At 55.1% G+C, this 26,244-nt stretch overlaps 2 protein-coding genes across 3 annotated transcripts in view; one reads left to right on the plus strand and one right to left on the minus strand.

Moving 5' to 3' along the window:
- The window catches only part of DHX8 (DEAH-box helicase 8), a 30,611-nt gene extending 25,503 nt beyond the window's left edge, over positions 1-5,108 (plus strand). The window contains exons 20-23 of one of the 2 annotated variants that reach the window (XM_032396515.1): positions 238-366; positions 548-744; positions 1,188-1,367; positions 2,319-5,108. In XM_032396515.1, the coding sequence (XP_032252406.1) occupies positions 238-366; positions 548-744; positions 1,188-1,367; positions 2,319-2,538 (726 nt within the window). In that variant the 3' untranslated portion in view covers positions 2,539-5,108. The remainder of the gene's footprint in view (positions 1-237; positions 367-547; positions 745-1,187; positions 1,368-2,318) is intronic. The other variant, XM_032396516.1, reaches the window with a different exon arrangement.
- Positions 5,109-6,011: 903 nt separating this feature from the next.
- On the minus strand, positions 6,012-20,446 carry ETV4 (ETS variant transcription factor 4). Its single transcript, XM_032396496.1, has 13 exons — positions 20,332-20,446; positions 20,092-20,202; positions 19,816-19,909; positions 19,542-19,589; positions 12,552-12,605; positions 11,218-11,344; positions 10,616-10,759; positions 10,117-10,385; positions 8,170-8,244; positions 7,947-8,015; positions 7,610-7,782; positions 7,234-7,335; positions 6,012-6,878 (listed from the first exon to the last, which is right to left on the minus strand). The coding sequence occupies exons 2-13, from the start codon at positions 20,149-20,151 to the stop codon at positions 6,654-6,656; spliced, it is 1,440 nt and encodes a 479-aa protein (XP_032252387.1). The 5' UTR covers positions 20,152-20,202; positions 20,332-20,446; the 3' UTR covers positions 6,012-6,653.
- Between the last annotated feature and the right edge of the window lie 5,798 nt (positions 20,447-26,244).

Here is a 26,244-nt window from a genome sequence, read left to right on the forward strand (position 1 = left end):
GCAAAATTCCCATCTACCCCAATAGTAGTTATGTTCTTGGTCACATGCATTTCGTTGAGGTTTATTTGGGAAATTAAAAAACAGCCTCGTTCTGATGGAGACCAGCAACTCCCATCATCACGCTGGGGTAAAGGTCCCGTGGGCTGGTGCCCGCATGGACCGAGCAGCGGCTGCCGCTGGTCAGTACAGCTGCGTCTTCCGCAGGGCAGCAGCTGTAGTCCCCGCTTCTCCCTCTAGATGGCAGAATTCCCTCTGGAGCCGATGCTGTGCAAAATGCTGATCATGTCCGTGCATCTGGGCTGCAGCGAGGAGATGCTGACCATCGTGTCCATGCTGTCGGTGCAGAACGTCTTCTACAGGCCCAAGGTGGGGAGATCAGGCTCACGCTCAGGTACGGGGTGCGGTGACGTTGGGTTACATCAGCCTGTTGTCACCGCAGTGCTTCATATGGACACTCGACAGGGCCCGGTAGGACTCTCTGCAACTGCTCAGTGCTCACTTAGTGGCTGGTGGACAGAAAATGATCCTCCGCCCCACCTCTTGGCAGGATAAACAAGCCCTCGCAGACCAGAAGAAAGCCAAGTTCCACCAGACCGAAGGGGACCACCTCACCCTGCTGGCCGTGTACAACTCCTGGAAGAACAACAAGTTCTCCAACCCGTGGTGCTATGAGAACTTCATCCAGGCTCGCTCTCTGCGCCGGGCCCAGGATATTCGCAAGCAGATGTTGGGCATAATGGACAGGTGACTCCGGCGACCTGCCCCGTGTCTGAGTGGAGCCTGCTTGACTCTCCTGTCTGTTCGTCTCTCTGTCTCTCTGTGCGCCTGAGAAGTTAAAGGCTCCTCACATACGCCTTTTCCTCCAGCTCTTCCGTCTTTGTTGTACCCATCCCCAGGCTAGGTTACAGCTGAGAATCACTTCAGAAAGTTCCTGAGAAGGTTACTTCGGAGTAATTGAAAAATGCTTTGTTTATAAGCATCTGGAACATTATAGGTTGAATTGAATAAAATCTCTGGCTCTTCCTGCATCCGTCTTGCCCACTGTAGAGCTGCCCCTGTGGTACACGTAGGGCTGGACTCTGGGGACCCAAGGTGGGGGTGTTGGGCACCATCATTCCGGAAGATAGAACTTCTGATTGCGGAGTAGTCTTGCATCTTTATCCTCTCTTGATCTCTTCTCCTGCTAGACACAAGCTGGATGTGGTCTCCTGTGGCAAGTCCACGGTGCGAGTGCAGAAGGCCATCTGCAGTGGATTCTTCCGGAACGCTGCCAAGAAAGACCCGCAGGAGGGCTACCGGACGCTGATCGACCAGCAGGTGGTCTACATCCACCCTTCCAGCGCTCTCTTCAACAGACAGCCCGAATGGTAGGTGGGCAGGACGCGGGGCCGGGGGCCGGCGTGGGCAGAAAGGACCTGCAGCTGTCCCAGCACTTTGCGTTCAGGTCTTCGCCCAGCCCAGCATTACCTCCTCTAACATCGCTTCCGTTTCTAGAGCGGCAGAAGCCTGACGTAGGTGTGGTGTCAGGCCCATTCGAGAGAGATAAAATCATAGGGCTGAGAGCCTAGGAGGATCTAGAGATCATCTAGTGAGACAGTTTAAACAAGTTTTTTTTTTTTAAGATTTTATTTATTTGTTTGACAGAGAGAGACACAGCGAGAGAGGGAACACAAGCAGGGGGAGTGGGAGAGGGAGAAGCAGGCTTCCCGCGGAGCAGGGAGCCCGATGTGGGGCTCGATCCCAGGACTCTGGGATCATGACCTGAGCCGAAGGCAGACGCTTAACGACTGAGCCACCCAGGCGCCCCTAAACAAGTTTTTTTTAAGTAGCACTTAGACTCTTACGCACCCTAACATCAAACTGCGGTAAAACCATGGGGTTGTCATGCTAGGAGGGGTTGGAGATGAGAACCCTGCTGCTTGGCCTGCCCCAGCCCCTGCGGCAGCCCCCGAGGCACCTCTTCAGGGCCCCAGAATTCTGTGGAGACAGCCTGAAAAACCACCCTCCCATCCCACAGAGCAAGAAATCCAGGTCCAGAGAAGAGGTGTGATTGGCTTCATGTCACTTAACTAGTTAGAGCCAGGACTAGTTAGAGCCAGGACTAGAACACATCCTCACAGCTTTCTTACAGTTAAAGGTGTGCAGCTCCTCAGTATTGGAGCGTGGCTGTCATAAACAGAGACTGTAGCCTCCTGAGGGGCCCCACCAGGGAGGTAAGGGGGTAAAATGCGAGCTCAGCTGAGGGCCGCCAGGGACCACGGGGACTGTGAGTGGGGCCTGCATGGGAGGCTGCAGCCTTCTCTCTGTCCCCCACTCAGGGTGGTGTACCATGAGCTGGTGCTGACCACGAAAGAGTACATGCGTGAGGTCACCACCATCGACCCCAGGTGGCTTGTGGAGTTTGCTCCAGCCTTCTTCAAGGTCTCCGACCCGACCAAGCTGAGCAAGCAGAAGAAGCAGCAGCGTCTCGAACCCTTGTACAATCGCTACGAGGAGCCCAATGCTTGGAGAATATCCCGGGCCTTCCGCCGGCGCTGAGGGGCGAGACTTCTGTGTCTGTCTCTCCTGCAGCGGTGGCCCAGGGCTTGGACTCACTCTTACGGAGGAAAAGCTGGTCCTGAGGATACAGCTGTCCAGTGACTATCTTCCCTGGGCCTTTTCTAAACTTGACTCTTACTTCTTCCCTGGTGGTAAAATAGAAACAGAGATTTCTGCCTGGTTCGACCAGAGCCTCCAGCCCCTACCACCTCAAGGCACTGTGGCCAGTGGGGGCTCACGGCCGGCGTGGGAGTACAGGGCATCATCTCCATGAAATGGGCAACTCCTGTCGCCCTAGGAGGGAAGGGGAGTCTCGAGCATCTGACCCCCAGGCTCAGTGAGGGCCTGACGCCCTAGCTGGGACTCCGGAGGAGGGAGCCACGAAGCTCACTGCCAGTGTTGGCCCCACTTCCCGCCCCTGTCCAGCCCCTGTCCTGCTTAACCTCCTAGAAATATTTATTTTCTTAAGGAAACATAAATGGTTTTCTGTGGCTGTCTCTTCTAGCTGGAAGGTTAGGATATTGGCCTGGGCTCAGGGTGGGAGATGGGTGGCTTTGGTGCACGTGATGGAAAGTCCCCTGTAACCAGAGCTCTGGGCCTCTTGGGGCTCAGAGGTGACGCATCACCCAGGCCTGCAGTCCTCTCTCTTGACGCCCGCGCAAGCCCGGCTCTGCCACACGGCCCCGTGATGAACCGCATCCACTGCCCTGGTCTGGGCGCCTCAGTGGTCAGATGCCGCACGCTGAATACAGAAACTCTCCCGGGCTACCTCCTCAGCACGCCACCCAGGGGGCGGCGCGTCCTTTCTCCTTTTGAAACATGCAGGCGACGTCACAGCTTTTATTTTTTTCCCCCCTGGGGTCCTCGATGGGCTTTAACAAAGGGTTTTTCTGGTCAAAGCCTCTCGTCCCCCACCACAAACAAAACCCATAGAACCCCTCTCAGAGCCAGTTTGTACTGCTCTTGCTGAGTGGGTTTCTCGTAGCATTTGGCTGGGGAATGGCCGCCTCCCAGTGCCCCTCTCACGGTGCCTGAGGAAGCTCTCGACTGGGAAAATCAGACAGATGCTGCCAGGCCAGGCAGTGGGGCTTCTGGAAAGCGGGTCTAGGTGTGGAGCTGGTAGAGAAGCCCCTGGGGGACTGGGCACATGGAATATTATGGCCTGCACTGCCTCCCCCATCCCTATTCTAGTAAGTTCTGAAATGATGTAAATACAACTACTGAGTTGTACGCCAGATGCTGAGACTCTAGGATGTAAATATAGGCTGTCTTTGGGCAGCAAACTGACCACCCTAAAGACAGTTCAGAGAGGATGCAGCAGAAAAGAGGCCAGGGTGTCTGCTGATGGAAGTCCCTGCCCTGTCCTTGAGCTGATTCTGTTCGAGTGCTGCTCAGAAAGCCCAGGCCAGTAATTATGGGCAGGGGGTCTTTGTGTGTTCACCTTTAAGGCCTTACAGGGAGAGACAGGCAGGGGCCTACAGAGGAAACCGAACGTGAAGCAGGGGCTAGGCACCCAGCTCCTAGTCTCCAGCTCAGGAACAGACTCCAGGCTTGGCAGCCGCCTGCCCCACTGAGTGACCAGGCCTGGGAGGCATGGGCACCTAGGAGATCTTAAGGCCCTGGGGGCGGGGTTGGGAGGTTTGGGATTTCAGCTGAGGCTGGGAAGGACATGTTTAACAGGCCAAAGTGAGAGACAGCAGGGCTAGTCATCTTTTGTGGGTTACGTGAGCGAAAAGGACCCTAGCTCGGTGGGTGTTCCTTGAACATCTACCCCAAGAGCTGGGGTCACTTCTCTGCTCTGTCAATATGGCTAGGGGTCTGACCTTCAGACTGTCTGTCAGGAAACAGCATGGAGGCAGCATTGTTGAGCCTGCTCAGAGGGAGAAAGGAGCCAGATTGGGAAGGAGCACTTGTCTGCTGCTCCCACACAATGGGGCCCTTGTTTCTCTTCCTTGAAACAATATTTCCCAGAGATTGAGTGACAACCCAGGAGAGGATGTGGGTCTCCTGCAGGGAGCTGGAATCTTCTAGGCCATTCACCCCACCCCTGCAGGAGCCTAGCTCCGGAGTTTCCTGCCCCTGCGCATGTGCTAAGTGTGCTTGTGTATGTGGGGGGATCATCCCCGTGCTGCGTAAACTGCTCCTCGGTCCAGGGCTCACCTTCATCCAGTCCGGAGCTTGACTGCCTCCTCTGAGTACTGGCCCTCCAAGGTTAGGGATTTGAACAAAGAGCTGTGAGGAGTAGTGTGTTAATAAACACTTCAGAGGGTAGAGGTCACAGATCTCAGGCGGTGGATACCATTTCTCATCCAAATCTCTGTCACTCCTTTACGCATACTCAGGACCTCAGGGTTTCCATGGACTTCTACAGCTTCCCACCGAGATAGTCTGGCTTTAACGTGGAATGAAATTATGTATTTTTAAAAAACATGTATATTTTTTAAAACTTGTATTTTAAAATGTTCTGTTCCTTGCTCTAAATTATGAAAGTTGATGTTTTCAGTTTCTAGGAAAACAGTAACGTTGCTTTTTACTTGTGGGTAGTGGTTGACAGGCATCCGCTCCTTTGAGGGCTCAGGGGCTGGGGACCCAAGCTGCTCAAGCCTTAATGAGGGCTGGGCTGGCACAGCCTTAGCAGGGCTGCAGTTCTGGTTTAACGAGAGCATTTTCAACCAGAGCCTGGGTCTAGAACCTTCCATTCTTCCCCTCATACCTGGACAGTTACCCGTTGTCAGGTCTACTCCCTCCCTTGGTGTTACCACTTTCTCAGCTTTGGCTTTCCCATCCACCCACCCAGGCCCCAGCCTTCTAGTCTCCCCTAAATCTGGGGAAGGAGGCTGTGTTTCTACTCCCCTTTCCCTGAAGACCCAGGATCGTTCGCCTTCACTGGTCAGAACACAGGGCTCTCCCTGCACCCTCTTGCCTGGGTGCCTTTCTTCTCTCCCCATTCTCCAGGTCCTCTCCGTATAAACTCTTGTCCCCAGCTTCAGCAAAAACAGAAACCTGGAGCCACAGCAGAAGCGGGGGGGACACACAGTTGGGGTATAGACATGGGTAGCGCGATCATGGGAAGAGCATCACGGAAACCATAGGCCAAACTCTGCCTGCGGAAGCCCCAGGAGGGCCTCCAAGCTCAGCCCTGTCTGGCCCCTGCCCAGCTGGTAGACAGCTGGTGGCCTGGGGGCACCGGGCCAGATTATAAAGTACCCGTCAATCATTATTTCAGGATCCTGACACAAAAATCCTGGAGGAGGATAGAACAAGGGGGAAGAACAGGTATCACTGAGCCCATTTTTCAGAGGAAAGTTAGAGGTCAACTGTCTTCACCCAAATCCATCTGGGAAGCTAAGTGTCAAGGCCAGGCCCCAAACCCTGGTCATCTGCCCCAAGGCCAAAGCTCTTTCCAACCCCAGGTCCTTCCTTCTCCCATCGCGGCAAAGAGGACACGGGACAACTAACAGGAGAAGCAGGGGCCTTTATTGGGGTCTGGCAGATGTGGAGGTTGGAGGTTAGAGGTGGACTCCCAGGCCTGGGCCTAGGAAAAGGCAGAGAAGAGGCAAAGGGCCCTAGAAGCAGGAAACCCAGCCCTCCCCGCCTCCACCCTGCAGCCCCTCCCCCACCCCAGGTTCCTTACTCCAGCCTCCCCCTGCCTCTGGGAACACAGAGCACCAAGAATGGACAAGCAGGACCCTCCAGGGCCACAGCTTGGAGCGGAGTGCAGGATCCAGGGTTCTGTCTGCCCACAGTGGGAGATCTGGGGAGCTCAACGTGCCCCTCTCCACCAGGACAAAGTGGGAACGCTCCTTCTCTGTCCCCCAGAACAGAGCAAACTCTTGTTCTCTGTGTGGGGGGAGAGGAGTGCGGCTTGGGCCTCTAAGGGAAGAGGCTGGAGGTGACGCCCCCAGAGGAGCTTCTAGACCCCACCTTTTACACTTGCAGCGTTCTCCATTTTTCCTTCCCATCAACTCTGGTGAGCAACTCAGAGTCTGGGCAGGGGCGACTGATGGGCCAGTGGGGATCTGCTCCAAAGACATCTGTGGGTTTCAGAGTGAGGGTTTCCCCAACACCCAATTCATCTATATGTACACAGGGCGGCAGGGGCGCAGTGGCCAGGGCTAGTAAGTGTAGCCGCCCTTGGGGCCAAAGGCCTGGGTAGGGCCAGCTAGCTCCGGGAGGTAGGCAGGGCTCTCGTCCAAGTGGGACAAAGGGACTGTGTCCTCCTCACTGACCGGCCGGTCAAACTCGGCCTTGAGGGCTGGACGCTGATTGTCCGGGAAGGCCAGAGAGAACAGGGCCTCGGGCTCACACACAAACTTGTACACGTAGCGCTCGCCGGCCACCTGTGGGAAGAGAGGGGCTGGGTGGGCCTAGCTCTCCCTCCAGGTCGGCGGGGGACAGGGGGACGCCGGTCCAGCAGACGCGTGGGGCGCGTCTCTCTCCTGCGCTGGTTCCTCCGAGAGGCCCGCTCCCTGCACACTTCCTGTTCTCCAACCGCCCTGTCTCCACACTTCGGGCTTTTCAGTTACCGTGTGGCACTTTCTTGGGAGAGGGAAATCTTGGCCACAGTTTCTCATTCCCTCTGACTGGGGCATTATCTGCTCCCACAGACTTGCTGAGAAACGCCCCCCTGGCCCCGTCATCTTCCCATAGCTGCTGCCCCTCACCCTCCCATCCCTGGGCCCCCGGGCCCCCCACCTTCTGCATGATGCCTTTCTCGTAGTAGTATCGGAGCGAGCGGCTCAGTTTGTCATAGTTCATGGCTGGCCGGTTCTTCTGGAGGCCCCAGAGCCTGGCAACCTGGGGACAGGACAGTTTTGGGATGGTGGTGCTAGCTCAGCAAACAAAAAAATGGGGAGGCGGGGGGACAGGTCAGAAAAAGCACCTGAGATTGTCGGTACAAAATGGGAAGCTGGCCCTGCACACTACACAGCAGCCCCCAGACCCAGGCCTGACGAGAATTCAGGTCAGGTAAGGCAGCTCTGATGGGGAGGCCTCTGCCACATTCCCAGGTCCTCGTATCTCCAGGCCCCAAAGATAATGGGAGGAGAGGTACGGAATCTGAGAGGCCCACCTCCTCAGGCTCTATTAGTTTGAACTCCATCCCCCGGCCGGTCCAGGCAATGAAGTGGGCATTCGTTGGGTCATCCAGCAGGGCCACCAGGAACTGCCACAGCTGCAAGGCCCCCCGGCGCTGGTAGGGCGGTCCCTCTCTGAATGCACCAACCCCTTCCTGCTTGATGTCTCCTGGGGAACACAGAAAACAGGTGTCAGGTTTGTGCCTTCCGGTGCCCCAAGCAACCCCTTCTCCTCTCCGCAGGGGTAATGGGATTCCTGGGGGGGGGGGCAGGTGGGGACACAGAGGGCATGGCTCAGATCCTGACCCTCTCATGAACAGTCACTTCTCTGACCTTCAAATTTCTCAGGAACGACACAGACATCATCTGGGAATGGTCGCAGAGGTTTCTCATAGCCATAACCTTGAGGAGGAAGTTGGGGGTTATTCAGATCTGGGGGGTTCACTGCTATGAGCCCCCAGCGTCCAGAGGGACTCCTGGCCAGGAGACCCTCCCCGACAGCAGGACTCCCCCCTCCAACGTGGAGGGCTTGGCAGAGAGGACGGGGCTGCCTTACCCATGGTCCCGTCACCTGGAGAGTGCCCAGAGAAACCCCCTGTGTGAAGGTACATTGATGCACACCCAGGGACATCTGGGAGGGGAGGAAAGAAGGCTGATGTTACAGGTGACTGCGGGGGGAGGGAGGGTGGCAGTCCTGCCCATATTCAGGCACTTCTTCCTGCCAGCCTGCATTCCGGTTCTTTCCCCAGATGCCTGCCAACCACCAAAGCCCAAGGCAAGTTCACCCAGAGGGAGTGCAAGGCTTGAACCTCTCAGCTTGAAGTCTGGGCCAGAGGGCATGGCCGGCAGCAGCTGGGCTGGGCAAAGCTGTTGCACAAGGCCCAGGATTCCAGGCAACAGCTGTTTCCTGTGAGTTCAGGGGGGAGGCGGGAGGGGAGGGATGAACCTCCGGGGAAAGGGTTCAGTGTCCATGCCTAAGACTCCCTTGGAATGGGCTAACCTCCGGCCAGCAGGTCGGGTTCCTAGCCGGTTCCTAGCGGCGTGTGCATGTGTGTGTGTGTGTGAGCGCGCACATGCGTGCAGGCAGGGAGGAAACAGAGGAGGATGGGGGTTGGGGGAAGACCCGTAGGGAGGGAGGTGGGAGGGAGAGCGAGAGAGCACACCAGAAGGTATCTGGATCTGGGGAAGAGGCGGTGGGCACTGGGCCGTGTTTTTTCAGGTCTGACAGCAGAGCGCATTCACCCCCTTTTCCTTCCATTCCCTAGGATTGAAATAGCCCTACTCCACCTGGAGGAGGCAGGTTGCGTGAAGCCACCCGTTCAAGTTCCAGCCCCTTCTCGCCCTACCCCCTGCACTCCCACCTATGAATGAGATGGTGAAACCCGACACCTCCGGGAGGAGGCGGGAGGGTGGGCTCATTCATGCCTCCATTTTGTGAATGAAATTCCTGACTCCATTGAGAGGAAGCTCAAGGGGGAGGGGCAGGAGTTCAAGGGCATGTAACAAGATCTCCTCCGGTCTACATCCTTTGAAGGTCAGCAACCAGAGCGTTTCCCTCCTCCTTCCTCCACCTCACAGCCAGGCCCGGCTCCGCGTATGCCCCACGTCGGAGAGGCGCACCCTTGTGGTTTCACTCGGGCAGCCCCGGGGGTCTGTGGTTCATCCCCCTCCCCCTAAAACACTGCATTGCAGGAGATGGGAAATTCTAAAGATCTAGCCTGCCCTGAGCCTACTCTAATCTCAGTATTTATTTTTCTCACGCGAACTTGCTGATAAACTCAAATTTGGGGATGTAACAATGTAACAGAAGCCAAGGTTTTCTGGGTCCCTCCTAAATGAGAATGGCCCTCCCTTGGCACCGGAGGCTTTGCATTCTAGCTGGCCAAGAATCTGGCTGAGTGCCCCTCACTCTTGTCAATGGTCAGGTGGAGCTAGAGGTCAAAGCAGCCCTACTTTCGTACCCAGCTCCATCAGCCTGGAGGCTGGAACAGTAACCCTGCGTTCCCGCTGGGAACGAGGAGCCTGGCTCCTTTCAAGTTCATGTTTCTTTTCATTCAAATCCGTTAGTATTTTTAAGCTTCCGTGGGGATGGGGACCAATGACACATCCTATTCATCTTTGTGCCCTCCAACTCCACACAATTCATGCTCCCAGCCCAGCACTTGGGTCTCAGTAGGTAACTGTAACCTCAAACACTTGCCAGAGAGGAAAAGGAAGAGATGCCTCAACTTCCCTGTTAAACCACAAGCTGCCTGAGGGCAAGGAGCTGCACCCTCTTATCTTTTATCTGAGTAGAAGTGTGCTGACTGAAAAATGACAATTCTTTTGAATCTATGACCAAAAGGGAGTGGTTGGGTGGGCTGGGAAGGTAAAAAAAAAAAAAAAGAAAAACCTGTAGGGAGACCTTCTGGGTGTCATGGAGCTCTTCCTAGGATCACATGCCACCCTCCTCAGCAATCCCAGCAAAACTCCTCCAACCCCCTTCCCCAGGAGCATTTCTTACCTGAGTCGTAGGCGAAGTCCGTCTGCTCCTGTTTGATCACCACCCCCGCCCCTGGGTACCTGTGCCCATTGACTCCACCCTGGCCCACCGGGGGCTGGCCTGCCTGTTCATACAGGGGGTCCAGGTATTCCTGCTTGAAGCTCTGCGGGGGGTAGGGCGGGCAGGGCTCCGACAGCTGGTGTGGGTAGGGGGCTGGGAGGGCTTCCCGGCCCCCTCCCTGGGAGGAGGTGAAGGAGTGGCAAATATCCAAGGGCTGCTGGAAGACAGAGCTGGATGTGGTTGGGTGGAGAAGGAAGAGAAGATTAACTTAAGCGGTCCCTGTGCCCGCCACTCCCAGAGCTTGCAGACTGGGCTCTGGGGTGGGGGGGTGTCAACGTCCCTTCTTCCCCACCTCCCCCCACGCCAGGTCTCTTAGGGGCAGCTGGAGAACACTCAGGGACTGAGGAAGAACCGGTGAGACCTGGGCCCACAGGTTCTGTGGGCCTCCTTGTCTCCTTACCTCTGCTCCCCGAGGTACCCGTGGCCAGGGTGGGGCTGGGAGGTGCCAGAGGATCTCAGGAAACTCCGTTGTTCTGCCCGGGGGAAGGGCTGCAGGGGCGACTGTCCGGGGGCACCGGGGGCAGGGGACTTGATGGTGATTTGTCTAGGAGGGTCATAGGCACTGGAGGTGAGGGGGAGACAGGGGTGAGGGGGCAGAGAAGCTGGGCGAGCATCTTTGAACCCTTTATCCCCAGAGAAGGAAAAGCAGGGCACGCTGGGAAAGGAATGGCATGAGCGACAGGGGGCCCCAAGTGAACTCTCTCTCCCTTCTCATAAATCCTGAAAATGGGTATAATCCTGAGAATGCCTCTCCCCAGCCCACAGCAACTGGGCTGGGCAGGAAAATGGCTTCCTCCAGTGGAAATGCTCTGCCCGGGCCTTAGCACACACCCCTTGAGCCCCCTGCTGCCGTCTCCTGACCACTGGGAGGAAATCCTGAGCCGCGGGGCTCCCTTACAGGGGCTCAGAAATCCTTTGTGTTGTCTAACTTGCATCCCATTGCTGCCTTTACTCCTCCCTCCTCCTCCCTCCTCCCCTTCCGCGGGCTGGGCTGGGGTTCACCTGGAATAAAGGCACTGCTCGCCATGGTGGTAGGGGAGTGGCAGCTTCCTGCCGCAGGACAGGGCCGGCTCTGCGCGGGGACTCTGGGGCTCCTTCTTGATCCTGGTGGTGGGGCTGTGGAAAGCTACTGCAGGAGGGGGAGGAGGCAGACCAAGGCCAGAGAGGGTCACAGAGGACGCAAGGAGAGCTCCCCACACCTTCTGCTCTTTGAGCACCAGCCGGGAGATTCCCTGGGGCTCAGTTTTCAGAGACTCCTGGTCAGACACTTTTAAGGGCAGTTGGGCTATTTACACTATGTCTAGTTTTATACGTCGGGCTAATGTCCAATATTAACCAAAGAGACTGTCTAAAATTCAACATTTAATGCAACCCCAAACCCCCAAAAACACCTTTGTAGGCGTGAGCACCTCCAACATAGGGCCTGTGGTTTTCCTGAGTGCCCTGGAAAATTCCAAGGGAGAGACATGTTTTCTTCTTTGGGGCTATAAAGGATCTTTCTTTTTCTGGTTCAGGTTGGATATTCGCCCACTTGCATGTCAGCTGACTACCATTAAGCACATGCTCCTAATTATCTGTGAAGAACATTGGTCTTTCCTGTGGCCCCTGCTGGGTCCGCAAACTCCAGCCACCAGACTGAGCCGCAGAGCTGGTTCCAAGCGAGTGTGAGGTTCTGTCTTACGGTGTTGAGCCCAACGCCAGTGGACTGTTCTGTTATCGGCTGTTTTCCTTTATTTGTGCCTTAGTTCATTTCAACGGTGAGTGAAGACAGTTGAGAACGGAGTATCTGACATTAAAGCAGGGTTTCTCAACAGTGCACTGAGGACCTCTGGGCCAGATAATTTTTCTTGTGTGTGTGTGTGTGGGGGGGGGCTGTCCTGAGCATTATAGGGTGTTTGCAGCATCTCTGGCCTCTACCCACTAAATGCTTGTAGCACCCCACTCTCAGTCGTGACCACCAAAAAATGTCTACAGATGTTGCACATGTCTCCTGGAGGGGCAAAATTGCCCCCCCCCAGTTGGATGAAAGTAACTTAGAAGGGTAGAACTGGGCCCCGCTGAACTGGTCCAAGCCCCTCATTTCAGAAATCAGGAAATGGGGGGAGGGGAGCAGAGAGAAGTGTCCACTCGCGGGGCACAAACCCTGATTTGAACCAAGGTCTCCAGCTCCCAGTCACTGCCTTGGTCTTGGCGTCCAAACCCAAGAATGGGGAGCCCCGTTCTTCCCCCTTTTCTTTAGGAGAGAACAAGTTGATCTTTTGTGATTCTCTATCCCTGTGACTCATTTCCTGCCCTCCCCCACTCCCCATTCCCTCAACCCAGGGCCCTCCACTCACAGTTTTCAGAATGGAAATCAGGAACAAACTGCTCATCACTGTCAGGTACCTGGGCTGCAGAGAGAGGTCAGAGGTGAGTCTGGGTGGCGGCCCCTGGATGGGAGCCCCCGGGAGACACCACTAAGGCAGGCCTGCAGATTAGCACTGGCCCGAAGGGGGAAACAGCCTTCCGAGGACTGAAAGTAACCCCACCCCAGGTCCTAGTGCCCTCCATCTCTGGGCTCCACTCAGACCTTGGAGGTAACGCTGCCAGTTCCCAGAACCTGTCTGAGCAGATTCCAGAGTCTTTTCCTAGATGCTTTGTCTTTATTCCCTGCATTTTTCGGAAGTGAAGGCAGCCCTGCCCCTCAGAGTTCACAAAACTCCCTCTCCGGGCTCCCGGCAGAGCCACATCTGGGATGGGCAGGCATTACATTAAGGGACAGGTCCATTATCCTGTGGACCTAGAATAACATGCGGGAGATTCTGAATCGGGGCTGGGCCCAGGAATCTGTGTTTCATACAACCTGCTGGGTGAACCCTGGAAATGGAGAACTTGGGAAAGAAGATGGAGAAAAGGGGGTGGCTCAGGAGAGGTGAATAGGAGGACAGTGGGAGAGGAAGTGGCTGGGGACATGGGCAGGTCACCGTGCCTCGTGTCTTCAGCATGTAGCTAGGAGAGAGGGGAAGGTGTGAGAAGCGCTCCCAGGATGTCAGCGGGGACGGAGCTGGGTTTGGGAGTGAGGCCTCGATAGCACAGCAGTTCACCCGTGGCCTCCAACCTGGACCTTCGGGCTCTGATTTCTAGTTTCTTACCCTGGCCTCTCCAACTCCTTCAGGTGGGCATATGGCTGAGGACCACCCCTGACCCCAGAATCTTTGACCACTTTTGCCCCTCTCTCCAGAACAGATCAAAGCAGGAAGGGGAAGGGTAGACACCAGGAACTTCCTGATAGTCCAGAAAGAGTGGCTTGAAGGTGAGCGTTTGGAAGACGAGGAGACTGCTCTTAGAGTGGACAATGGGGAAACTGACGGATAAAACAACCAGAGTCGAGAAAGGCTGGTAAGGATGAAGGACACGAGGACACAAGGCTGGGGGACAGCTTCACGCCTAACTCTACCCGAACACACCCCAGCCTCCGCGGCTTCCCCATCAGCAGAGGCTCCACAGTTTCTTCCTGGGATTTCAGCCAGAGCCTCTGTTGGAACTCCCTCCTTCCATGCTCACCTCCTACAACAGGTGGTTCTCCACACAGCCGTCAGAGTGGTCTCTCTGCAAGAGAAGTCCACTTCCTTCTCTCCTTGCTTAAAGCTCCAACCCCAAACTCTTCCTCTTGGCCAGCCCCTGAGGTCCCACGGGGTCTGGCCTGCTTACCTCTCCCACCTGCCTTTCCTCTCCAGAGCTCTTGATTCCTCTTTTCCAGACCTTTGTCTGCCTGTTTTTTTCTGGCCACTGAAGGCTTAGCTCACTTCGTCACTTCCTCAGATGCTTTCTCTGACCACCCACACCAAAGTGGTCCATCCCGGCTCCTATCACAACCCATGTTTATTTTTGTCCTAGCGTGTATGCCTCTTCTTAATTTATTTACATTTATGTGTTTGTTGCCTACCCTCTACCTTCTCTGCTTGAAATTTAAGCTCCCTGAGGGCAGGGGCTTTAACTGTCTTGATGATTCCCCACGGAGGGGAAACAGGGTCTGGCTAAGAAAAGATACTCAAATGCTTTATTTGTTGACTAAGTAATAAACATACAATGACCCCGTCCTCAGGCTGGTGGGTGTCCTCTTGGTGGAACTGGGAGCAAGAATGGAAGGGATCCTAAGCAACCAGCTCTTCCTTCTTCCTGGGGGCTTCCCTGTGCCCCTACACAGGGTAACTATAGAGGCAGGCCCTCCCTCCAGAGAAAGCACACCTCACAAGAAATACTTTGGGCTGTGATTAATTGCTTGGCAGGATTCTTCATCAACTTGCTTTGAATATCAGAGGTGCCAAGTGCTTTAAAATACACATTTATAGGGGCGCCTGGGTGGCTCAGTCGTTAAGCCTCTGCCTTTGGCTCAGGTCATGATCCCAGGGTCCTGGGATCGAGCCCCACATCGGGCTCCCTGCTCGGGGGGAAGCCTGCTTCTCCCTCTCCCACTCCCCCTGTTTGTGTTCCCTCTCTCACTGTGTCTCTGTCAAATAAATAAATCTTAAAAAAAAAAAATACACATTCATAGATAATTGCCTTCTTGACAGAGGGATGGGACTGAGGGGTTTAAGAAACAGAAGCCACCAGCAGCTAAAGAAGAACTCCATGAAAAGTCAGCAGAAAACTATTCTGAAGTGATCGAATAAGTGAGCAGGACACGAAGTCCCTTGGCAAAGACAGGCAGGCAGCGTGTATGTGTTCAGGAACACAACTAAGGCACAAAAGCAACCATCCCCAAACTGATCTAAATCAAGAATCCCCAGTTTATTGTTAAAAATACGCATTCCTGGGGCGCCTGGCTGGCTCAGATGGTAGGTAGAGCATGTGACTCTTGATCTCGGGGTCATGAGTTTGAGCATAGAATTTACTTAAAAAGAACACACACATCCCCCGTCCCCACCCCCGGAGAGTCTAATTCCATAAGCATTGGGCTGGGGTCCAGGCATCTGTACTTTTAACAAGCACCCTCGGTGGCCCTTAAGAATAGGCAGGTTTGGGAAACACTGGATAAAGGGAAGGAGCAAAGCCTTCTCAGGGGCGCAAGGGCCAAACTCATCCCTGATGTGCCCTCTGGCCTGGCCACAGGCGATACCCCCAAAGCTGGCAGGATGGGGGTGATGGGAGCAGGATGAGCAACATTTACATCCCTGTTACCTTGGCAAGGAGGGTCCCGAGGGCAGAGGAGGTGGAGAATGTGGGGGAGGCTGACGCATTCTGGGCCCCCTTTGGGGCTTCATTAACTGCCAGTTTCCACTGAGGTAATGGGCTGGGGGCATTTCCTGTGGCGTCAAAGGCCAGTTCACATGATGCTACAGAGCCCTAGGGGTCGTCTTGCCTTTCCTCCCACCTCAGGCCTGAAGGTCTGACCAGAACCCCCACACCCCGGCGGTTCCCAGAGGAGGCTACCCCCGGCACATGGACCGTACCCCAGAAGAGGTGCCATCTTCTTCCCAGGGCCAGGAGAAATCAGTCAAGACAAAAATGCGCTGCGGTGTGAATCCCAGTCTCTGCTTGGCCCCTCCCCAGAATACTGGCTTCTCGAACCAAAGGGACAGGATAGGGCCTCGCTCAGAGACTGCCAACGAGAATAGAAATAGGAACAGTGACACAGAGCCCCGAGTTCCTGGAGAGCAGGAGAATTTCTAACTACCATGTTCAGGCTTGAGAATATGCCACTCTACTTATTTGTTGACTTGGCTGAGTTCTGGCTGCCCAGCTAGTGTGCCAGGGGCTGCCCTCAACGCCATCCTGGCCCGAAGGCGGAGTTTACGTGCCTGGGGACATGGCAGATGATTAAGGAGGGGATGAGAAAAGTGCCCCGTCAGCATCATGCCCAGAGAGGAAAGAATTTTAGGGAACGTCCCTCCAATGCAGGGAGGCGGTGGGGGGGGGTCAGTAGAAGAGAAGGGGCTTGGGAGCCTCCCAAGCTGGGCTCTGAGAGAACTGGGAGGTTAAAGCAGCCAAGCAGTTAAGCCCACCCCAGCTTGGCCACCTACCTACATCATCTATGTCCCATCACCTTTTCCCCTTCCTGGGGTCCAATCACTGGGTGAAGGGGTCTCTTTAGGAGTTCCAGCGGAGGTGGGGGAGACATTCTCCGCAGCTTCTTCTCCATTGTGTCACCACTGGCCTTGTCTCTCACCCTTACCCTGCCCCCACCCTGGCAGCCTCTGTACTGGAAGGAACCAGTTCTCTATCTATGGAGGGACATTTGTCCCCAAGAGCCTTCTGGAAGGGGAGGAGACAGAAAGATGTAGAAGGAGGCATTGTAGCTAGGAGAAACTGGGGGAGGGGATTAACCCCATCTCGTCCCACGGACATGCCGAGGCACCAGCGTGCACACACACGGATTCACACACACACCCTACTTCCTTTTTACTACACGGCAGCACACGGGTAAAACGTATCCTCCATGCACACCCTTCACACACCGGCTCTCTTTTTGGACTTGCAAATGTGATTGGGGGGGTGGGAACCAAAAGGCAAAGGGACTGAAGACCTTAGAGGAAGCTTTGGGAGATTAAACCTTCTGAAAAGGGGAGCAGAGACCCACCCTTTTAAGAATCCCCTAAAGCCTATGGATCTTCTCTTCATAGAAAAATCCATATTCCTTTGTGTATGGTGCACCCCTAACAATTTTGCACACGATATCGGAGGGCATAAGGACCCCTGCAACCTACCCACAGAGCTTCCGTGAATCCAGACTCTCCGTTATAGACCCCAGCCTCATACAAAGGACATATGTGGCCCAGACTCAATGTTCCTTGCTACCAAATAGACCCAAGTCATTGTCCCTGAGGGTTCCCGAGGGAGGGTTCCCGAGGGAGGGCTCCCGACAAGCCTGGAAAGAAACCTTCAACCAGAAGCAGTACATTTTGACCCTAACCAGACACAGCTTGAGCTCAGCCTGCCTGAGCCCGGGTCTCCCTACAGCCCACTGATCCTTTCTGTAGCGACTCAACAGATCCCAGGCACCCGAAACAGACACACCCTCTTAGCCTTATCTTAACCCCCCCCCCCCACACACACTATCTAGAAAAACCTCAAACCCAAAGATGTCTAAGCTGTCTCTCCAGAGCCCACTCACACTCACCCCTAAATAAGCCCAGACACCAGACTGAACCCACAACCCCATCCTTGCGGACCCAACCTGGCATCCCCCAAATTCTTCACAGCCCCACCCACACTACAAGGACCCACTGCTTCTCTCCAAATTGGGGCTTTAAAAAAAAATCAAACTTGCAGTGGGGTGGTTGGGTTCCGGCCCCCATTCCTCCTGATGTACCCCACCACTGGCAAGCTTCCAAAGAAGCTAGTCCCCCCCATCACCCCAAAGCTCCCTCTGGGCTCTGGGGGTCACTGACCTGGTGGGAAGAGGCAGGAGAGGAGGCTGGGCTGGTGCTGGGCTGGTGCAGGGGGACAGGGCCCCGGCAGCTGCATCTGTCTCCGCAGAGAGAGTGAGAAGCAGCGAGTGGCCTCAGCATCCCCCTCTCAGGCCTGGCCATCCATCGCCAGCTGGGAACCTGAGCTGCTCCCTCAGAAGGAAGGAGAGGGAACCAAGGAGATCCCCACCCCCACCTCCCCACCCACTGGATTTAAATGTACAGGGACTCCCAGGGCAGCAGCATGAAACACACACACTCGCCCTCACACTGACACATGCGGATAGACACACGTACACTCTCTAGACCCCCACCGCCAAGGGGTGGGGCTTCCAAGGGTGAGAGAGCGTTTTTTTTCCCTCCCCTTCCCATTCCAGACCCAGGCACAAATGGACCAGCTGCTGCCAAAATGCCAACCCCTGAGCCTACCCCTCCATCACAGCCCTGGGAGCTGCCCACTGTGGGGGGCAGAGGGACCCTCCGCTGGCAGACAAGAAGGCTGGCGAGCCAGACAGAAATCAGGCATTGGGAAAGGAAGTCTTTGAGAGACCGTGGAAACTGACACCCCTGCGTTCTTCAGCTCCAGCCCAGCTCCGGAACCTCGGGAGGAGGATGGGCAGACTGGGCACATGCTCTGCCTGTATCTCAGAGCTGGGCGCACGGGGCTTGCAGGGTCAGGAAGGTGTGTATCATTCCCTCCCCAGAACCCCCGGATCCCTCCAGCCCCCATACAAGCCGTTTGGCCACGAATTCCACAAAAAGTCTTGAGCGTTTGCTCTATGCTAAATAGCCGTTTTGTTAATACACATATTTTTTGGGATACCATGGTAGTCAAGACAGATAGTCTCACTCCAGGGTTCCAGTCAGGGGTCCTTCCCTTCTACCTCGGAGCTTTGAAAGATGGTTCCAGAGGAGCGGGGTTTGAGGTTAAAAAAAATCACCAAAGATACCCAGGTGGAGGGATGGGGAAATCCTAAAGAAAAGCCCTTAGAAAGGGGTTCCTAGTGTAATGGTTTCTTGGTTTTCAGAGTGTTAAAATAAAGGGACCCTAAGATGGGATATTAACCCTTCCCTCTCAGACTGTCTAAACACCATAAGCCTTCTACCTGCCACTCCACCAGTGACACCCTGAGGCCCCACAAAAACGCACCAAGGGATCCAACCAGAAGACCCTGAGAACACAGCTCCCTACCCAGAGGAGGCCCAGCTCCCGACCCCACCCCTGCCAGCTCGAAGTTAACCCCCCAGCAAACGCCCTAGCCAAAGTAGGAGGAATTTGCCTGGGGCAGAGGTATTCAGGAGAGAAGGGGGAGGGAGGATCATTTGCCATCAGAATTACAATCAAGGCTATTTGTTGGGGAAGCCCTGGGCCCTCTCTGCCAAAGTGCTGCAAAAAAGAATTATTTAAACTTTTGTTGTGTTTTTGGCTCAGACAGTAAATTGTTTAGCGCTGGGGGTTGGGAAGAAGAGAAACCCAGGGGGCAAAAATCAATGTTTTGGCAAATCCTAAAGATAGGTTACAAATTAATTGCTCTTTCTCCACATCCTCCTGTCCCTTATCCACCCCCCCCCCCCCGCCCCAACACACCAACACACACCTCGGCCTGGCGGCTGCTGCCAAACAAACTTTGCAAATGAAAATTTCAACCAGGAAAACGGGCCTGGGGCCAAGTTCCATTCAAATAAGCAAATACCCCACACAATGGTCTGATTCATCCCCAGGCCTAGTTACACAAGCCTGGCTCAGGGCAGAGAAAATAAATATCAATATAAGTGTCCACAATGGGCGCTGGGGAGAGCGGGGAGTAAGGGGACTGGGGGGGGTGTCTTTGGAGAGTTCCTTGAGGCAGGGAGAGAGGAGAAGTGGGTTAGGTTGGAATATCAGGGGTAGAGAGCATCCCCCGCCTCAATAATAGAAAAGGTCACAAAACTACTCACCTTCAGCAAGCCACGTCTCCTGGAAGTGACTGAGATCCTGGAAGAGATCTGAGGGGGTGAATAATGGAATTGGAGGTGAGGTGGAGGAGATGGTAAGAGGGAGGGAGCCCTAGCGAGCTGGGTGGTGACCGCCCCCCCTCTTGGTTGTAGGGGCCCAAGAATGATCAGAGTTCCTTGGAGGGGAGTCTTTTGGAGAACAGGGTGGGGGCTCCAGGATCAGCCCTCGGGGTGTGTGAGGTGAGGAGGGTCACGGTTTGTCTCGCGGGCTCTTTACCTTCGGAGTCGGGGGGCGGCAGGGAGCCCGGGTCCATGAGCTTCCCCTGCGGGACCATCAGCGCTTCGCGCAAGCTCCCATTTCCGGGCGATTTCTGCGGGGAAGGGGAAGAATGCCCCCGGGTCACCCTGAGGCCGCCCGGTCTGGGGGGGCGGGGCTGGGGTCCCCGGGTGACACAGGGGCCGGGCAGCGCTGGACCCCGTGGGGGCCGCGGGGAAGGGGCTGTGGTGCGGGGTGCAGGGCGGGGGCGGGAGTGGAGGCCGGCGCGGCGCTCACGCTGCAGAAGGTGTAGGGCACTTGCTGGTCCAAGTATCCGCCTTTCATCCTCCGCTCCATCCGGCCGCTCCCTCCGGCCGCACAGCCCGGGCCCCGCGCGGGGGCAGAGACCTGCGGGGGGGGGGGGGGGGGGGTGCCCCCCCCCCCCCGGGGGGGGGGGGGGGGGGGGGGGGGGGTAAGGGCAGCAGGGAGGGGCAGTCCCGAGGCTCTGGGTCCGACAGCAAAACTTCTCCGACTCACTCAGGCGATGGGGAGGTTTCCGCCTGCCGAGCTGAGCGCCGCCACCACTCCCCTCCCGCCAAAGGAGGTCCCACCTGCTCCTGGGAGCCGGGCTCGCCGTTTCGGCTGCTTTCTGCAGCCCTGCTCTGCCCAGGCTCGGTTACATAAGACGTGTGTGTGTGTGTGTGTGTGTGTGTGTGTGTGTGCGCTCGAGCGCGGAGGAGCGGGCGAGGCGCGCACCATTCGCACGCCCACAACTCCCGCACCCCCTCCAACCCCGAATCCCAGCGCCTCCCACCCCCCCGCCCTAGGATCTGCGGAGGCGGCGGTTAGAGAGTGCAGTGTGTTGGAGGCGAGGCGAGGAGGCACAGACGCTCTCCCTCCCTCCCCCTCCCGCAGCCTCACCTGAGGCCGGGGCGTCTGAGCTGGAGCCGCGGGGGGTCGCGAGCTTGCCCCGGGGCCGCACCGAGGGCCGCGGGGCTAGGCCGGAGCGAGGCAGCCCCGGCCCCAGGTCCCCCGCGCACCGGCTTGTTTTCCGGGCGCCGCCGACAGTTGTGAGCCCCGGGGAGCCGCTGATTGGTGCATTTCCTTCGCCTCGGCCTCGGCTCTCTTACCCCCCCCACCCCGTTCCCTTTGTTTCATTGACTTTTGTGAATGAAACCCCAGGGCCGGGCACGCCCGCCAATCCGGAGACTCGCCCGGCCGAGCCGTGGAGGGCGGAGTTTCCCAGACGCGGGGGCCAATCAGAACGCGGGGGCTGGCTCCCGGCTTCATTCACGGCTCGGGCTCCCATTCATAAAAAAATAAACTCCTCAGCGGCCGGAGTTCATTCATAAAGAGCTGAGAGAAAAGGAGCGAAGCCGAGGACCCGACGGCTTCCTTGCGGGGTTCCGCGGTGTCCCTGGGTGTGAGGCTCGGCGAGCTCCTCGGGCTGGCCCGGCTGGCGTCTGCACACGTCTCTGCATCTGCGTGTACGTGGGAGTGTGAACATGTCTGTGTGTGCGCCCCGCGGGGAGGCGAGCGGACTTGTGCCCAGAGGAACAATAATAACTAGCATTTATGAAGCGCTCCGCTTCCACGTGCTCATTTCATGCCCATAACCTGGCGAAGTGATTCCATTGTTTCCATTTTACAGAGATTGAGAATGAAAACTCAGTGAGGGGTGATGACTTGGCTGCAGTAACTCAGCGCAGCTGGGGTTTACAGCCCCCAATCTCCCACATTATCCTGTACAGCCCTTTGAGGCCACAGTTAAATGAATTAAGGCTTTGTGACAACAACTGATACACAGTAGGCCCTCAATAAATGTAAGTTAGCACGGAATCCAGGCTTTTCCTCGAGGGTCTGCTCTGCAGAGCTGTTGTGTGACCCACTTTCTGTTGCTTGCAGCAGAAACCAGAGGCCCCCGAATGGACCTCTGAAAGTGCAGTTCCCTCTCAGCCATCTTTCCTCTTAATCCTGGGAGCAAACATAAGGTCTTAGGGATCTGATGACCTGGGGGTAGGACTGGTTTCAGGGCAGCTGGTCATAGGCTCTGGTCCCTTAATCATTCACCAATTCATTGGATAAACATTAATTGTGCCAGACACAGTGCTGGGTGCCAGGCAGGCAGCTGTGACCGAGACAGACCCCCGATAAGAGCTGGGCTGTTTAGGCTGTAGCCATGGGGGCACACAGTACATGAAGTCCCCCAGGCCCTTTTTCTGAGACAATCTCTGAGTCTACAGTCCATACACTCCTTTGAGGAGAGCCCGATTTTGCCCCCTGCCTACCTGTGATACACACTAGAGACTAGCTGAACCCCAGGCCAGTTGGGGCTGCTTTCAAAATTCATCTAACCTGGGGCGCCCGGCTGCCTCCGCTGGTAGAGCATGGGGCTCTTTCTTGATCTCTGGGTTGTGAGTTCAGGCCCCACATTGGCCGGAGAGTTTGTGTAATAAACAAACCACAAAAATTGTCTAATCTAACACTTCCACTTTACAGATGAGGCAGTGGCATTTCAGAGAAGGAAATGATACCGGTAAGCTCTTTAAGCTGCTCAAGGTTAGAACTGGGATTCGAACACCAAACCTCTAGCATCTAGGGCTATTTATTTTATTTAGTGTTCATTCCAGGAGATCATCGTGGGCAGATGAAAACAAACTTCTCTCTCTTCTCTGAGGAGCTATTCTTTGAGGCTCATGTCTATTGCCCCTCTCCTCCAAGAAGCCTTTCAGATAACCTGAGTCAGTTCCTAAAGGACCCCCCAACATTCTCGCCTATATCTCTGTTGTAGATGTCTTTCATTCTGCCTCACGGTCATCCCTAAGTATGGAGAGCTCTCCAGGTCCTGAGGAGGAGGTCTCTTTTGTCTCCTAAAATCTTCCCCAGCTGTTTCATGCTTAGGAGAGTCCCTTGAAATACTAGTTCAGTAAATAGGTGCAAAAGACCAAACTAATCGAGCTTAGCAGGAACCCTGCCCAAAGCAGGAGAGACAAGCCCCAGCAAATCCCATCTTTGGGCTGGATGGAACCAGCTTAGGGAGGAGCATGTGTCTCAAGGCCAAAAGAAGTGGGGGAGGAGGACAGAGGATTCTTCCAGGAAAGCAGCTCTGATGTAGTCTCCATGACAATGAAGAAGTTTCCTGTTGGTCCCAGAGCGGGCACTCCAGGTGGGGGCTCTCTCAGTGGTTCTGAGCTTTTGCATTTCTCTGGAAGGCCCCTGGCTCTCTGGAGAGTAAGTGTTGCCTTTCTATTCCCCATCCGGGGTCCCAGCTGAGAGCCACCCCCCTCCTCCTGATCTTCCTCTGGCTCTGGCTCAGCACGCTGGCTGAGGGAGAGAAAATGCCCCTGCCGTCACCTGGCCTCTGATTCAGTACCCAGGCTCGGAGCAGCGACATCTCTAGAGGGAACATTCGAGCCTCTTCCAGGGCTTGAGATAGTTAGGGAAAGGAAGGAATAAATGGGCCGGAGGTTTCTGTTGGAAATCACGTCATGATAAGCAACATTTCCTGAGCATGTCCAGTGCTTGACTTGCATTAACTCATGCAACTTTCACAGTGGTCCAGTGAGGGGTCTTGTCCACTTTACAAATGGGGAAATTGAGGCCTTGCAAATACACATCTATCCCAAGGGTCCACTCAACAGACTGGGGGCACCCCAAACAGACTTTTTGTCACAGAGACTCTTCATTGAGGGAACACACAACAGGCTGGCTGGAGGACTCTCCTGAGCCAGGACACGGACAGGACATGTGGACTCACCCAGATTAAGGATGTTCACAGTCCCCTCTTGGACACACGGCTTCGCTGCTGAAGCACAACATACTCCCTGGTACCCCGCCCCCCCAACACACCGTGGGGGTGGTGCCTGGGTAAATGTTTCTTCCTAGTATATTGGGGCTGGACTCTGACCTGTTTCCCAGGAGCCTAAGTTATAAAATGTCAATGTGGGTTTTAGATATGCAAATACTCATATAAAAGCAGCCTGGGGCTTGCTCAGAGGGCTGGACTGAGCACTGCAATGGGAAGGGAGAGGCCCCTGGATCGGACAGGGAGGCCCAGGAGCCATCAGAGAAGCTGGCTTTCCCAGGCAGCCTTGCGAGAGCGTAGTGGAGGGGCGCTGGGTGACCTGTCCAGCCTACCTGTGAGTGTGAGGGAGGACAGAAATGTCTCCAAAGGCCTGGCTTCCACAGTGTCTGGAAAAGCTCAGAGTCCCATTGGCATAAAGGGTGGAACTCAGGAGGTAACCCAGGAAGACAGCTCGGTAAGGCCAGATGGATGAGATAAACAGGGTCAAGTGGTGTCCTATGTCCCTTTAGTGGCTCCCAGACTAGATCTGTCACCAGGGGGAATGAACCAGAGAACAGGGTCAGGCAGTAGGGGTGGGGAATCATGGGGTCTTCCCCGTGGACTGGTGGGTCAAGACCACCAAAAACAAAGTGCCACTCATGGGCTTCCTTTTGTCCTTGACTCCCAGTCCCACTTTCACATTGCTCCCTCCAAAGCATAGGGCATCTGAAGCCAGAGTTCACTGATGTGCCACCCACTGAGGCCAGCTGCTGCGTTGGCGTGTGCATGCACATATGTTCTTTGCTGACGAGAGGGGCCATGGCTTTTATCGGGGTCATCACAGAGCAGGTCTGTGACCCCCCCCCCACCTCCTCCATCTCCAGGTTAAGAACCACTGTGCTAACAGCTTTCATCATCTCTTGCCAATATATATTACCTTAAAAATGGTTGGAAAGGCACTATTTTGGAGGATGTGCCTTTTTTGGAGGGAGTGGTGTGCAACTGCTTCCATGTTCATCTCTACCTTCCACTTAGCCTGAGACCTTTCTTTTTTTTTTTAGATTTTTATTTATTTGACAGAGAGACAGCGAGAGAGGGAACACAAGCAGGGGGAGTGGGAGGTGGAGAAGCAGGCTTCCTGCTGAGCAGGGAGCTCAATGTGGGGCTTGGGGCTCGATGCGGGGCTCTGGGATCATGACCGGAGCCGAAGGCAGACGCTTAACGACTGAGCCACCCAGGGGCCCCCTAAAGATGAAGTCTTAGAAGGAGCCTCTGGGTGGTGCAGTCGGTTGACCATCTGGCTCTTGATTTCGGCTCAGGTCATGATCTCAGGGTTGTAAGATCGAGCCCCGCATCCAGGCATCCAGGCATCCAGGCATCCAGCTCCTGTGCTCAGTGCTCAGCGTGGAGTCCGCTTGGGATTCTTGCTCCCTCTGCCCCTCGCCCTGCTCGTACTCTCTCTCTAAAATAAATCAATAAATAAAATCTTAAAAAAAAAAAAAAAAAGAATCCTTGGAGACCGGGCTTCTCTTTCTCTTGGGTATTGTAGGGTGGTTATACTCAAGACCTTGGGAGAACTAGAAGGTGATCGCACCAGTCTAACTCCCGCAGCATGGGAACCCATGACGGAGCAGATGGCACTGGCAGTCAGGAATCTGAGGGGGGAGGTTCCAGTTCCCGGCAGAGACCTGCTTCTGTGTCCAGCTGTGATATTCTCAGGAGGAGACGGATGGACACAGTGACCTCCGTGGCGCCAAGCCAACCCCTGGGAGCGGCTGATTTTAGGATTCCTCCTGGGGAGCCATCTTTTGGGGAGCTGTATAAGAACTTGCCAGAAATCCAGTGAAGAGCATTTAAATTTTTTTTTTTTTTTAAGATTTTATTTTTAAGTAATCTCTACACCTAGTGTGGGGCTTGAACTCGAAACCCTGAGATCAAGAGTTGCGTGCTCTACTGACTGAACCAGCCTGGCGCCCCTATATATATTTTTTGTTTTGTTTTTTATATATATTTTTAAGTAAACTCTATGCTCTACACCCAACGTGGGGCTCAACCTCATGACCCTGTGAGCAAGAGTCACATGCTCTACCGACTGAGCCAGCCAGGTGCCCTTAGCATTTCAGTATTTTTAAACAAGGCGGAATACATGTGTCCTCCTTTCATCTGGAATATTGTCCCAAGGAGAAAGGTTGAGCCTAATGCTGGCAAGAGTCTGGAAGTTCAAAGAGAGACCAACCGTGCCCCCAGGAGAGTCATTTTTATTTTTAGAAGGTGTTGGTGACTTCAGCTTTTCATATTTGCTGCCTGCAGCCAATCGGGACTCCCCCAAAATGCAAAAACTTCCTTGTTCTGTTCTGTCTCTTCCCCTATTAATTTAGCTCTCAACCCTCTACTTAGAGACCAAGTGCCCCAGCTCAAGTTCAGGCCCTGTCTGAAAGCTGCAGGATAGAAGATGCTTTTTCCTCTTTTGATTCCCCCCCTCTCCGCTTTTTGTCAAAGAGGGACAAACAGACAAATGTCAGCAGCCTGAAGGATTAGAATGGAATTGGTACCAATTGGGCAGAGTCCAGAATGCTCCCCTTTTTAATTAAGTGCAGACTTGAGTGATGAGGGGCCGCAGCTCCTGTGGGGCGGGGCTCTACCAAGTAAAGGCAACTTCTCTTTTT

This window comes from Phoca vitulina, unplaced genomic scaffold (assembly GCF_004348235.1).
Source record: "Phoca vitulina isolate PV1807 unplaced genomic scaffold, GSC_HSeal_1.0 scaffold92, whole genome shotgun sequence".
In the NCBI taxonomy this organism is placed as follows: Eukaryota; Metazoa; Chordata; class Mammalia; order Carnivora; family Phocidae; genus Phoca; species Phoca vitulina.